This window comes from Ambystoma mexicanum, chromosome 10 (genome assembly GCF_040938575.1).
Source record: "Ambystoma mexicanum isolate Mex_15411 chromosome 10, UKY_AmexF1_1, whole genome shotgun sequence".
In the NCBI taxonomy this organism is placed as follows: domain Eukaryota; kingdom Metazoa; phylum Chordata; class Amphibia; order Caudata; family Ambystomatidae; genus Ambystoma; species Ambystoma mexicanum.
Genome location: NC_090932.1, coordinates 65,769,606 through 65,784,930, shown reverse-complemented (window position 1 = coordinate 65,784,930; position 15,325 = coordinate 65,769,606). Strand labels below are relative to the sequence as shown.

The 15,325-nt window shown below is 44.3% G+C and overlaps 1 protein-coding gene across 1 annotated transcript in view; it reads left to right on the top strand.

Moving 5' to 3' along the window:
- Nucleotides 1–15,325, top strand: part of LOC138492813 (tenascin-X-like) — a 759,772-nt gene that overhangs the window by 622,364 nt on the left and 122,083 nt on the right. Inside the window, exons 35-38 of the mRNA XM_069620166.1 lie at nucleotides 4,379–4,636; nucleotides 7,080–7,337; nucleotides 8,032–8,289; nucleotides 10,533–10,790. Coding sequence (XP_069476267.1) covers nucleotides 4,379–4,636; nucleotides 7,080–7,337; nucleotides 8,032–8,289; nucleotides 10,533–10,790 — 1,032 coding nt within the window. The remainder of the gene's footprint in view (nucleotides 1–4,378; nucleotides 4,637–7,079; nucleotides 7,338–8,031; nucleotides 8,290–10,532; nucleotides 10,791–15,325) is intronic.

Sequence of the window (15,325 nt, the reverse complement as noted above, 5' to 3'; positions counted from 1 at the left end):
ATTCAGCGGAGAATAGATCCGTCCCTGGTGAACCCAAACCTCACCAGAGCAGTCAATCCCAGGGTTGAAAAACTTTTCAGGGCGGCACAGTCTGACCCTCTCTATATAAGAGGACATCTGAAGCCAGATTCCCTAGTTGTCACCAACACTCGTAAGAGGGCTGGGACACCCTTGTCTTCGTCAGAAGCTCCTCCCGACAAGGAGAGCAAAAAACTATATGGTTTCGGCAGGAAGGTAGCCTCAACGTCCGCCTATCAAGCAAGGATTGCTAACTCCACCACCCTGTTGGCCAGCTACAACTGCCATCAGTGGGAAGAAGTCGCGGCTCTCATAGCCTCTGCTCCTGAACCGTTAAAGGGCCAATTAGCTCGGATTTCCGCAGAGGGTAGAGCGGTGTCTGGTTGCATTTTGAAAGCAACCTTCGACCCCGCGGACAACGCAGGCAGATTGATAGCAGAAGGTACTGTTATCAAAAGACATGCGTGGTTACGGCAGTCTGGTTTTAAGACAGAAACACAGGCATCATTGTTGGACAAACCGGTGGAAGCCGATCTGTTGTTTGGTAAGGCGGTCGAAGACGCACTGAAAAATGCCAAGGACGAACACGAGACTCTCAAGTCCCTTGGCCAGTTAACCAATAAACCCCCTAACCAGAGAGGGAATAGTAATTTTTGTCGCCCACGCGGCCAAAATTCCCAGAGAGGATCTAACTATTCCCAGGGGCAGGGTACACAGTGGAACAACAACCAACAGTCTACCCAGGGTTACGGCAGAGGTAATAGGAGAGGTCGTGGTAAAGGCAGAGGCAGCCCCAGCAAAGGAGGCGGCACGCCTCCACCAAAGCAGTGACGCTCAGTTCAGGGTCCCTTCTCACGCAACCCCAGTAGGGGGACGCATTTCAAACTTCACCCAGGCTTGGGAAGGGATCACATCAGACAGATGGGTGCTGTCAACAGTATCCACAGGATATTGTATAGAGCTACTGCAGCGTCCCCAGAACCATCCTCCACGACAAAGAGTACACTCCTTAGAACATCAGAAGATTCTCCTCGAGGATATCGCCATTCTTCTACGAAAGGACGCGATAGAACTCGTCCCGGGACACAGGTAAACAAGGGTATTTATTCAACTTACTTCCTTGTGCCAAAGAAAGACTTGACAATGCGCCCAGTATTGGACTTACGGCCTGCCAACAAGTATGTCAAGCCCCAAAAATTTTGTATGACCACGCTACAAGAGGTAATCCCCCTCCTGAAAAAGGGGGATTACATGGCAACCTTGGATATGAAAGATGCTTATTTTCATATTTCCATGTTCCCAGCGCACAGAAAGTACTTGCGCTTCAAGGTGGACAGTCGCCACTACCAATTCAAGGTACTGCCCTTTGGGATAGCTTCAGCACCAAGGGTATTCACCAAGGTACTGGCGGTGGCGGCTGCACACCGACGCAGGGAGGCAATCCCAGTGTACCCTTATCTGGACGACTGGCTCATAACGGGGGAAACCCCAGGAATTTGCAGGACAAACATTCAAAGAACTATCGACCTCCTACACGAGTTAGGCTTCTCAATCAACGAGAAGAAGTCAAGCATGGTTCCAAGCACCTCAAAACAATTCCTAGGAGCAATCCTAGATACCCAGGAGGGGTTGACCTTTCCTTCAGAAGAAAGAATTCGGAATATACTACTGAAAATTCCGCATTATCAGTCCGGTCAACAAATAACGGTACGCAAAGCAATGCGTTTACTGGGCATGATGGCGTCATGCATTTACCTGGTCCCCCATGTGCGCCTGCGCATGTGTCCCATGCAGGTATGGTTGGCGAAACAGTGGTCTCAGGCAAGTGGTCAGTGGGACGATCTAGTGGTCATTTCGCCAACACTGGTACAAAGCCTTCACTGGTGGACAAGAGAGAATCTCGCACAGGGGAAACCCTTTTACGATCCCGAAGTACAGGCAGTAGTCACTACAGATGCATGTCTGACGGGGTGGGGAGCTCACCATCTTCACCACACAGCTCAGGGTCTCTGGTCTCACTCAGTGGCCAAGAACCACATCAACCTGCTAGAGCTTCTGGCAGTATTCAGAGCGCTTCAGGCGTTCGAGCCCCATCTACTAAACCTGTCAGTGCAAATCCGGACGGACAGCACTACAGCCATGTTCTACCTGAACAAGCAAGGAGGGACTCGCTCACCAAATCTGTCTAAGCTTGCCCAGAAAATCTGGATATGGGCACTCAGGCGGAACATCTTCCTGTCATCACAACATGTTCCAGGGGAGCTCAATTCCCTAGCGGATGCTCTGAGCAGAGATTCCCTCCCAGAGGAACACGAATGGGTTCTTCACAGAGAGGTCGTAGAAGATCTCTTCTCTCAGTGGGGTTTCCCCACTATAGACTTATTCGCCACAAGCGAAAACAGACAATGCCCAGGATTTGCATCCAGGTTCCCCCAACCAGACTCCCAGGGGAACGCCCTGTGGATGAACTGGTCAGGGATGTTTGCGTACGCTTTTCCACCAACTCCTCTAATCAGGAAAGTGGTGAACAAGATGAACAGGGAATCAATGACGCTCGTCCTAGTTACTCCCATGTGGGCAAGACAACCGTGGTTCCCACACCTACGCAGGATGGCGGTGTGCGAGCCCATCAAACTTCCAGCCTGGTACAACCTACTGTCCCAGCATCAAGGTCAAACAGTGCACCAGCAACCCAACTCAATGAACCTGGCAGCATGGCTCCTGAGGTCATAGAGTTTGGACACCTCAATTTGCAACAGAGGTGTATGGACATCCTAAAGGAATCTAGGAAACCAAACACAAGGCACTGTTACTTTGACAAGTGGAAGAGGTTCGTTATCTGGTGCCAGAGTAGACAAATCAACCCAGTTGATTGCACTCCTTCCACTATTGTTACATACATGCTCCACCTGCTAGATGCAGGATTGGTTTTTAACTCATTGAAAGTACACCTGGCAGCCCTCTCGGCTTACACCACTTCCCATAGCAAGGTTTCGTGGTGGAACGTACCAGTAGTTAAAGCCTTCATGGAAGGAGTAAAGAGACTTCACCCTCCTATTTCATACCCACCACCAGGGTGGGACCTTAATGTGGTGCTAGCCAAGCTCATGGGCCCCCCTTTCGAACCCATGCATAAAAGCAGTCTCAAACACCTGACTTATAAAACGGCCTTCCTAGTAGCTATTACTTCTATAAGAAGGGTCAGTGAAATTCAGGCTCTGTCAGTGCAGGATCCCTCTTTACTATCCATAAAGACAAACTGGTTTTACGCACACACCCTAGGTTCTCACCTAAATTTATATCAAAATTCCATGTAAATCAGTCCATCGAGCTTCCGGCTTTCTTCCAGAACCCGCAAAGCTCGGCTGAGGTGAAACTACACACCCTAGATGTGCATAGGGCGGTCCTCTACTATGTAAATAAAACAAGACAGCTAAGGAAAACAGATCAACTGTTTGTCTCCGTAGCTACAGGCAGAGAGGGGGATCGCGTCTCTAAAGGTGCCATCTCGAAGTGGATTATTAACTGTATCCAGCTGTGTTACTCACTCTCTGAAAAGACTCTGCCTTTTACGCCAAGGGCCCACTCTACTAGAGGCATTGGGGCCACTCTGGCTTTCATTGCAAATGTACCCCTTGACACCATTTGCAAAGCAGCTACTTGGGCTCTCTTCACACTTTTACTCAGCATTACTGCATTTACACCCATTCCAAGGCAGATACACAAATGGGACAAGCGGTTCTAAGACACTTATTTGCTCATGACCCTTCTCACATCCCACCTCCTTCTTCTGGTACTGCTCGCTAATCTATGTACAGCATGTGATCTAAGCAGATTCCACAAGCCTCAGAAGGGATACATTACTCACCGTAATCGTATTTCTGATGCTTGTATCTGCTTAGGTTCACATGCGACCCACCCTTCCTCCCCTCCGAGAGAAGGCGCATGATTGCTTGTAGTCTTACCTTTCTGTCTATCTGCTTGGATTATCTGTACTCACGCTACTCCTCATGCTACCTCATGTCAGAAAAAATACAATCTGAGGATCCTAGACTCGTGAGGGATTTTGGGTACAGTGGACATCACACTAGGGATAGTATTACTGGCACGCCCTGTGTCGACGCCCATTTTCGAGTTTCGAAAAACAAACTGTAATACTCTGCAGCTTCCACTTGATGTCGGCCTATGCACAGCATGTGAATCTAAGCAGATACAAGCATCAGAAATACGATTACGGTGAGTAATGTATCCCATATATATATATATATATATATATATATATAAGAAATGGCCACTTAATACATTTAAGAAAGAAGAAAAGAAAACAATTGCATATTGATTGGGTTTTCCTTATTTGCAGTACCCAATATAACCAACAACCTGAACATCAGTGCCGTCTCCATCGATTCAGTGTCTCTGACCTGGCTCCCTCCTACTGGCAACAAAAGTTCCTATGCAGTGGAAGTATTAGGAGTTCCTGCCTACAGTCGGACACTCTACGATAACTCATTGTCCATCTCTAATCTGATACCTGGGAATCTGTACACATTTCTTGTCTCAGCTGTGGCTGGAGATGGCTTATTCAAAGGGAAGAGCAGTTCTGTTGTAACGTACACAGGTCAGTATTTCAGCAAATACATTTACAAAAGGTAAATGAAATCTTACTTCACTGTATCTGTACTGTGTTGTTCAGAATGTTGAGAGAATTCACAAGAAATTGTGTCTAAGGACTGACTTTTTCACACAGTGACATTACAATAGAAACAGCAATACAATTGCTATGTCATAGGATTATTTCCCGCTTCCTGACTTCAGGATATGGGAACATGAGTGGATGACTTATGCCGATTCTTGATCAGGGAATCCTATGAAAAATACCAGAGACTCTTTTTTTGTAGGTAAAGGTTACAGCACCCAATGCCTACGTACTAAACATTCAAGCGCTCATCCGGTATTGAACTGTGTGGTCATGCACTTTGGACTCCCTTTGCCTCTGTTTGATGAGAGCTTCTCTATGCAGTACCCTACATTACATTTAAGGTTCTCTTCTCTTACCCTTTGGAATCATTAGAGATGCACATATAAAGGTGTAGTTGTTTTGCAACTTATTGCAGTAAACCCATGCAAAGAACACCAAAAATGGCGATGAAAATGTGGATAGACAGAGCCTATGACAATACATTCAGAGCATTAACAGTGTACATTCCCGCATAATACGCCTAAGAAGGTGCAGCAAACTTATCAGTTGAAATTGACTCCGCAGTCATCAGGGGTAGGATCTGTACAGAAAGGATTCTAACCAGAGGTATCACCATGCTACAGTCCATCTAACCTTTTCTTGGCACTGGCAGTTCTTCAAAGAAGTATAGAGGAGCCTCTGTCATCGCATCCTTTATCACTCTGAGCCTGAAAGGCTTTCCTTAAAAAATGTATTTAAAATTATTTCCTGGAAGCAATGTAGTCCTCTTCAAATCTTAGACCTTGTGGTGAGTTGTTCCTGATGGTGGAAGCCATTACGCACAAATGATCCTCTGCCCTTGGGTAACAGTTTGTTATTGACTGGCGAGAGTTTATCATTACCGTCTGCTCCTTCGATATTTTCCAGGATTGTGTATTTGCAAGTACGTGTAGAGGTGCTTAAGCCAAGCAGAGTGTAGAGTGTGGTGGGTGGTGTGGAGTACTTGTCCTTTAATCCTTGCTTTTACAGGAACCCAGTGCAACGCTTTAGTTCCAGGAGCTAAAGGGACCCCGATTTTGAATCCCAAGTTCATTCTAGCACCTCTCTTCTAGATAAATTGCTGCTCACTAATCAATGACTTGTTCGGGACTAAAGCAAATCTCTTACAGGTCTCAAGATTACATACAACTATTGCCCTGTTTAACACAATCTTGTGTACCATTGCTAAGTAACATTGTATGTGTCTCACTAGCAGTGGCGTCGCTAGCGGGTGCCTGGGGGGGGCCAGGGCACTCCCCTGTGAAACCCTGTGCACCCCCCCTTCGGTCCTCCCTACCTAAGACGAGTAGTGACCATGTTCTCCCCCTACTTTTGTCTGTGCCCCCCTACTTTTGTCTTTGGCCCCCTCTGTGCCCTTCCTAAATTTGATTCCAGGCGACGGCACTGCTCACTAGGTAGAGCAGGTAGGGGGGCTTTCATTGCCATTTCCTTTAAATCTTGAGTGAAAGGCAGGTCAGCATCATGAAATATCCCAATTTGCTTTAAACTTCTAACTTGTAAATGTTGAAGGGCCCATTGAGGCCAGCCATGAAAGAGTAAAGAGGTGTGAACGTAGGTATTGCAAATAAGATCATTTCTGTTCTTTTCAGCGTTAAGCCACAGTTTATCAATCATGCAGTCTTGTAATCATTGAAGACTTGTGGCAATATTGAACTTGGTGACCTGATTGGCTTTTATGCTGACAGCAATTTGAGAATTTTCTTGTGAGAATTTTAAATCCAACAAAAATGCTTTGATTAGGGACGTTAGAGCTTTGTCACAGGTATTGAAGAGGCAAAGGGAGAGAATGAAGCATTGAGGGGTTTCCTCTTTGAGGGTAAAAGGTATGGATCTGAAATCTCTTACTCTAACTGGGGCTGAACTCCGGTTTAGGATTAAAGGTAGCCATGTGAGGGCCCTTCCTTTGATTCGTACAGTGTGTTTAGTCATTTTTAGGTAGTGGGCGTGTTTTTCAGGGTTGAATGCTGATGCTAGGTCTGATGGAATAGGCGCCATGTTTGAGCTAGAATGGAAAGATGTTACTATTTTTTCTCTGATGAATGGGATAATTGTCTCAGTGCCCCTACAGGGTCTATATCATGATTTGTTATCCTAGTAAAGTCTGTTATGTATTGCGTGTAATCTAAGTGGTCTTGTATAGATTGTCATTGTGTATCACTGAATAGGGTGTACAGACAAATGTAGTATACTAATGAGAAGTGGGGAGGGGGATAGGTTGGGTTACATGTTAAAACCTGTATGTATAAACAATTGCCACTTAATACATTTAAGAAAGGATAAGAAGAAAACAATTGCATATTCATTGGGTTTTCCTTATTTGCAGTACCCAATATAACCAACAACCTGAACTTCAGTGCCATCTCCATCAATTCAGTGTCTCTGAGCTGGCTCCCTCCTACTGGCAACAAAAGTTACTACGTGGTCGAAGTATTAGGAGTTCCTGCCTCCAGTCAGACAGTCTATGATAACTCATTGTCCATCTCTAATCTGATACCTGGGAATCTGTACACATTTCTTGTCTCAGCTGTGGCTGGAGATGGTTCATCCAAAGGGAAGAGCAGTTCTGTTGTAACATGCACAGGTCAGTATTACAGCAAATAAAATTGCAAAAGGTAAATGTAATCTTACTTCAGTGTAGCTGTACCCTGTTGTTCAGAATGTTGAGAGAATTCACAAGCAATTGTGTCCAATGGCTGACTTTTTCACACAGTAACTTTAAACTAGAAAACAGCAATACAATTGCTATGTGATAGGATTATTTCCGGCTTCCTGACTTCAGGATATGGGAACATGAGTGGATGACTTATGCCGATTCTTGATCAGGGAATCCTATAAAAATACCAGAGACTCTTTTTTTGTATGTACAGGGTACATCACCCAATGCCTAGATGCTAAACATCCAGGCGCTCATCCGGTATTGAACTGTGTGGTCATGCTCTTTGGACTCCCTTTGCCTCTGTTTGATGAAAGCTTCTCTAAGCAGCACCTTACATTGCTTTTAAGGTTCTCTTCTCTTACACTTTGGAATCATAAGAGAGGTACAATAGAAAGGTCTGCTATGTATTGCGTGTAATCTAAGTGGTCTTGCATAGATTGTCATTGTGTATCACTGAATTGGGTGTACAGACAAATGTAGTATACTAATGAGATGTGGGTAGGGGGATAGGTTGGGTTACATGTTAAAACCTATATGTATAAAGAAATGCCACTTAATACATTTAAGAAAGAATAAAAAGAAAACAATTGCATATTCACTGGGTTTTCCTTTTTTGCAGTACCCAATATAACCAACAACCTGAACATCAGTGCCGTCTCCATCGATTCAGTGTCTCTGAGCTGGCTCCCTCCTACTGGCAACAAAAGTTACTATGTGGTGGAAGTATTAGGAGTTCCTGCCTCCAGTCAGACAGTCTATGATAACTCATTGTCCATCTCTAATCTGATACCTGGGAATCTCTACACATTTCTTGTCTCAGCTGTGGCTGGAGATGGCTCATCTAAAGGGAAGAGCAGTTCTGTTGTAACGTACACAGGTCAGTATTTCAGCAAATAAAATTGCAACAAGTAAATGAAATCTTACTTCATTTTAGCTGTACTCTGTTGTTCAGAATGTTGAGAGGATTCACAAGAAATTGTGTCCAATGACTGACCTTTTCACGCAGTGACATTAAACTGGAATACAGAAATAGAATTGCCATGTGACAGGATTCTTTCACACTTCTTGACTTCAGGATATAGGAACATGAGTGCATGACTCATGCTGATTCTTGATCAGGGACTCCTAGGAAAACACCAGAGACTCTTTTTTTGTATGTACAGGGTACATCACCCAATGCCTAGATGCTAAACACTCAGGTGCACAACCAGTATTGAACTGTGTGGTCATGTTCTTTGGACTCCCTTTGTCTCTGTTTGATGAGAGCTTCTCTAAGGAGCACCCTACATTGCTTTTAAGGTTCTCTTCTCTTACACGTTGGAATCATAAGAGAGGCACAATATAGATGTATAGTTGTTATTGGTACCTTATTGCAGTAAACCCATGCAAAGCTCACCAGAAGTAGTTATAAACAGGTGCATAGACCGAGCCTATGAAAATACATTCAGGGCATTAACAGTGTACAATCCAGCATAACACGCCTACAAAGTACAGGATAGTGTAAGAGCAAACGTGTAACTTGAAGATTACTCAGCACAGTCACCAGGGGTAGGATCTGTAGAGAAAGGATTCTAACCAGAGGTATCATCATTCATCAGTCCATCTAACCTTTTCTTGGCACTAGCAGCTCTTCAAAGAAGTAGAGCGGAGCCATTGTCATTGTGTCCTTTATCACTCTGAGCCTGAAAGGCTTTCCTCAAAAAAACTTGTTTTAAGTTTTTTCCTTGAAGCAATGTAGTCCTCTTTAAATCTTAGACCTTGTGGTGAGTTATTCCTGATGGTGGGAGCCATTATGACAAATGATACTCTGCCTTTGGTTAACAGTTTGTAATTAATTGGTGAGAATCTATTATTACCGGCTGTTCTGGAGAATTTTACAGGATTGTGTATTTGCAAGTACGTGTAGAGGTGCTTAAACCAGGCAGCGGGTAGAGTGTGGTGTATGACACAGGGTACTTTTCCTTTAATCCTTGCTTTTACAGGAACCCAGTGCAACGCTTTAGTTACAGGAGCTAAAGAGACACCGATTTTGAAACCCAAGTTCATTCTAGCACCTCTCTTTTAGATAAGTTGCTGCTCACTAATCAATGACTTGTTCGGGACTAAAGCAAATCTCTTACAGGTCTCAACATTACATACAACTATTGCCCAGTTTAACACCATCTTGTGTACCATTGCTAAGTAAAACCAAATGTGTCTCACTAGATAGAGCTCGTAGGAGGGTTTCTGTGTCATTTCATTTAAATGTAGAGTTAAAGGCAGTTCAGCGTCGTGAAGGATACCAATGTGTTTTACACGTCCAACTTATAAAGTTGAAGGGCCCATTGAGGCCAGCCATGAAAGAATAAAGAGGTGTGAAAGTAGGTATTGCAAATCAAATAATTTCTGTTCTTTTCAGCGTTAAGCCACAGTTTATCAATCATGCAGTCTTGTAATCATTGAAGACTTGTGGCAATATTGAACTTGGTGACCTGATTGGCTTTTATGCTGACAGCAATATGAAAATTTTCTTTGAGAATTTTAAATCCAACAGAAAGTCTTTAATTAGGGACGTTAGAGCTTTGTCACAGGTATTGAAGAGGCAAAGGGAGAGAATGGAGCATTGAGGAGTTTCTCCTTTGAGGTTAAAAGGTATCAATCTGAAATCTCTTACTCTAACTTGGGATGAGCTTTAGGTACCCATTTGAGGGCCCTTCCATTGATTCCCACAGTGTGTTTAGTCATTTTTAGGTATTGGGCGTATTTTTCAGGGTTAAATGCTGCTGTTAGGTCCGATGGAATAAATGCCATGATTGAGCTAGAATGCAAAGATTGTATGATCTTTTCTCTGATGATGGAGATTACTGTCTCATTGCCCCTCTAGGGTCTATATCTTGACCTGTTATCCTAGAAAAGTCTGCTATGTATTGCGTGTAATCTAAGTGGTCTTGCATAGATTGTCATTGTGTATCACTGATTTGGGTGAACAGACAAATGTAGTATACTAATGAGATGTGGATAGGGGGGATGGGATGGGTTACATGTTAAAACCTATTTGTATAAAGAAATGGCCACTTAATACATTTAAGAAAGAATAAAAAGAAAACAATTGCATATTCATTGAGTTTTCCTTATTTGCAGTACCCAATATAACCAACAACCTGAACTTCAGTGCCATCTCCATCAATTCAGTGTCTCTGAGCTGGCTCCCTCCTACTGGCAACAAAAGTTACTACGTGGTCGAAGTATTAGGAGTTCCTGCCTCCAGTCAGACAGTCTATGATAACTCATTGTCCATCTCTAATCTGATACCTGGGAATCTGTACACATTTCTTGTCTCAGCTGTGGCTGGAGATGGCTCATCTAAAGGGAAGAGCAGTTCTGTTGTAACGTACACAGGTCAGTATTTCAGCAAATAAAATTGCAACAGGTAAATTAAATCTTACTTAATTGTAGCTGTACTCTGTTGTTCAGAATGTTGCGATGATTCTCAAGAACTTGTGTCCAATGACTGACCTTTTTACACAGTGACATTAAACTAGAAAACTGCAATACAATTGTCATGTCATAGTGACGGATCAAAGACCGAAATTAAGGCATCCAACCATATACTAATGACACGCCAGTCACGAGGATCCAAAGTCAAATATATTTATTCAATATTAGCATTTGATCAAATGGATCTCAGCGCCCCACGATGTGTAAAGGACACTTTGGGGAGAGAGAGAGAGAACACAAGTATAACAGGCACATATATAGCAAACTTCACAGCATTAGAAGGCATTGCCTGGCCTCCTTTGTCCAAACATCATCAGGCTAGGGTTCAAGGGGTTACTGCGTAATTCATTATACCAAAACATTCTACACTCTTGCTGCCAGTGCCAAGACAATTTACTATCTGAGAACCGGGTGCATCTGGATGGTGGAAAACATATCATGTTCCCTATATTGAGGTGGCATTCATTGTCTTGCCATCCAATGTTATCTTTCTGTGCTAAGGTCAGACAGTTCTCAAGCAGAAATGAATAACAACTCCCGCGAGGGAGCACATACAGCCATGTATAATTCTTTTTAGCTGCCTGCTATAAAGGCCTAACTAGACAGAGCGGTACCGGGGTTTGCAGATTATTCATGTCTATGTACAGCTTCAAGGTTCTCTCATTATAAGACAAAACCAATCATGTGGCAGCCTGGCATTCCTAACTATGTAAGCAACTCAAGGTTCAAGCAGCTGTCGGTTACTGTGCTCAAGCTGAAAACCAGCATATATATATGCAATGAGCAGAGAGCAGAACAAAAACTCAAAATGGTCTCTTTACACAAAATGGCTTCTCAAGCAAGGATTTTCAGGTTCACATGTTGTGACATTGTTTCATGATGCAAAAAGTGATACTAGTGGCTTAGACCAACATATAATCAGACGGCATAGTTGCATTTATATTTCAACAAAGCCTCCTTTTGGCCTAGGCCAAGAGAATCACCCCAAAACTGCATCTTCCCGAGACCAAGTGTCTGAGCTGTTGTCATCGGAACAACCTAATCATTCTCATCGAAAATGTCATTGGGCATGAAGTCTTTAATCGTGGCATCTTGTGCTACCATTGCATTGTTGGTGATTTGGGACAGTTCGGGTTTCAAATGGCGGGTAGACACTGCACGCAGCAACAACAGAATAGTGCGACACTGAGTAGTATGTCCAAGAATGAAAATATCTTCCAACCCCAGGATCTTAGCATGTCCCAGAACCAGTCACCTATGTTCCAATCACCCTTGGGGACATGAATGTTTGTACTTAGTAGATGCAACCTTTTTATTGCTTTAAATATTGTAGGGGAGGAGTCAGGTGTGAAAACACAACACGCGGACCCCACTAATGTTCATACACCACCACGCTCCGCTAGGATGACGTCAAGCACCATCCTATTTTGAAGGGCCACCAGCCTGATTGCCTTTTGCTCTAATGTCATATTATACATGATGTCTGTTGTTTCATTGATCGTCTTCTCCAGTACTCTGGCCAATCTCCTAATGTTGTACGACTTGATTGCCTTTCCCCAGAAGGGTACAAAAGATTTTGCCAGATCGGCAAAAATTTCCCACGCTGTATCACCATCTGTCTGCCACCTGGGGCGTGCTTTGGAAATTTCGGAAGTAGTTGCACGATATACTCCTGGCAAGAGTATCCCCAAGTAGCAGGTACCTCCCCAATCCCTGGGTAACCATGGGTATGCCTCATCCCTGCATACAAAATAAATGGGACCTCCTATGTACAATGGTCTGTCTTCATGCCCTAAGACAGCAGTATTTGCGCACCCATCAAAATTTCCCATTTGGCGAGTGTGGGCTATGGTTTATTGTGTAGGAGGGTGGTATGGCATCTCTGTTGCCCACGGGAGCCATCTTGAAAGTGATCATAGATTGATAGGGTCTGGAAATCCTATCAACAGGTCTGGTGGATGCAATGTTTGGTTTGCTTTTGTCAGAAAATATCGAACAACCCAATGGTGTTAATAAAAGTCTCTCAAAGGCATTAATGTTAGTACCATTGAAGTTGCCTGTAGCACTACCATTCCATCTTCCAAAAAATAACACCCTAAAGAGAGGCATAACAGGCAGTAGTCAGAGGGAGAGGATATATTTACCAACCCAGCCCTCTCTCCCCATGCTGTGGTAGATGTGAGCAAACCCAGCAGTTTGTTTTGTTCAGGATGGTATGTGTGGCTTTCATTATCAGCAAGAGGGTGTTGTTGTCATAACCCCCTCTATGTTTAACGTCCCGAGGATGGAGAGTATGAGAAAGGACGTGTGGGGTAACCATTGTGGTCGTGCCCATAGTTGGTAACATAGCATCAAGCGGGTGTAAGTGCTCCAAATACCATAACAGGATTATCAGAGCTATTGCAACACATGCAAATACCATGATCAATATACATTTGCCCTTCAAAGACCATCGTTTCATTTGCACATGTCTAACTTCATCAAATTGGTCATCAGCATTGTCTGTACGGGCGGCCCCAGACAGAGGCATAGTTCTCTAAAAGTTTCTCAGCGTCCATTTTAGAGCTTCGCTGTCGAACTCTTACAGTTTCTTCATAGGCAGCATCTGATCGCACTGTTATTCTTGTCTGTAGAGGCAGCTTGTCTGTCCTTGCCAACCCCTTGACCTCTTTCGAACTTCCAGCAGAGGGTTGATGAGGGGGCTGGCGTGATTCAGGTATCCTTCAATTCGTTGGTTCAATCAGAACGCAAGTAGATCACAGAGGTGTCAGAACAATGACCTTGCTTGTCCCCACAAGGACCGTACACCTTCAAAAAGCACCCGGAAAGCGCGTGTCAGTGCCTCCTTCTCGCTCATACGTTCCCTTTCACTAGCCCTTCTCCCCAGTCCTTCAAGTGGCAGGGCTAAAGATAAAGGCTACTGCAAAGTTGTAGAATTCTTCTCGTCACATGGTCGCAGATTGTACCTGGTTGCACCAGGCAGGGAGTGATCAGAAAAGAAAATACTGTTGTGTCCAGGAACATATGCAGATGCAGCGACAGCATTGCAGGAGGATGATGCAGAATATAAAGAAGGCAGCAAAGATGGTGCTGCAAGCTCCCCAGGCCCTTCAGGCTCAGGAAGTAGATTCAACTCAAGCTTGGCATTCTGCAAGTCGATCAGTGCTGATGCATTCTGGGAGATGGAGTCATCGATGTCTTTGTCGTCCCACTTGTCGTAAGGCAGAGGAAGCAGGATCCTCTTAACGTGTGTGGCATGGATCCAGTGCTTTCGGCCTTCGACACGTACTGCAGTCTGCGTGGCCAGGAGGACCTGGAAGGGGCCCTTCCACCGAGGTTCAAGGCAGTTTCTTCAATCAAAGTTTTTCGTAAGGACACAGTCCCCTGGCTGCAGACAATGACCTGGCCCTTCGTATTTGGCAGGAAGAGCCTCTCCCACCTGCTGATTAATCAAACGCAAGTTTTGAGTCAATTGATAACAGTAATCGGCCAACAGAGGGTATTCTATGTCACTCAACTTCCTGGGCCTAGGTACATTCCATACGTTCGCGGGCCTCCGCATGATGATCTCATATGGGGAGAGACCTGTTCTTGATTGTGCGGTTGTCCGCATTGAGAGTAAGGCTAAGGGCAAGGTATCTGGCCATTTCAATTTGCTTTGGGTGCATATTTTTGCAAGTTTATTCTTCAGAATACTGTTGTGACGTTCCACAAGTCAGGGACCCTGAGCATGCCTCGCTGAGTGAAAACATTTGTCAATTTGCAGGCCTGTGCATATTTGCAGTATTACTGCTGCAACAAAATGCGGGCCATTGGCGGACCAAATTACTCTTGGCAACCCAAACCTGGGGAAGTACTCCTTCAACATGGATTTGGCTGTAGACATAGCTGTACAGTGTTTTGGTGGGTAGGCCTCAACCCATTTACTAAAAGCACAAATTACCACCAGCACATATTTGTAGTTCTCGCAACGCTCCATCTCAATGAAATCAAAGTGACTCACTTCAAATGGCATGGAGGGAGGACCAAAACTACCCTTTGGTGTCGGTGTTCCCTTTCCAGTGTTATGTTGCAGACAGACCATACAGTTTTGGACAATTCATTCAGCAACCTTTGAGATGTTCTCATTATACCAGACAGGGTCTAAAAGCTGACAGATCTTTTTTGCACATATATGTGTCGGGCCATGGTGACTATGGCAGTAACATATGCGTTGGGTAACATCCATCTTTGTTTGGTATGCTCAACCCAAACAACTGTACATTTTGGAGTACATGTCATTTGCAGTTTGCTTGGCAGTTCGGTCGGCAAAAGCATTTCCTTTTCCCACGTCATCTGTCACTTTTTATGTGCTGCGCATTTCATTATTGCTAATTTGGTTGGGAGTGCGAGTGCCGACAACAACTGCACTATCAAAGTGCCATGCTGGATCTTTG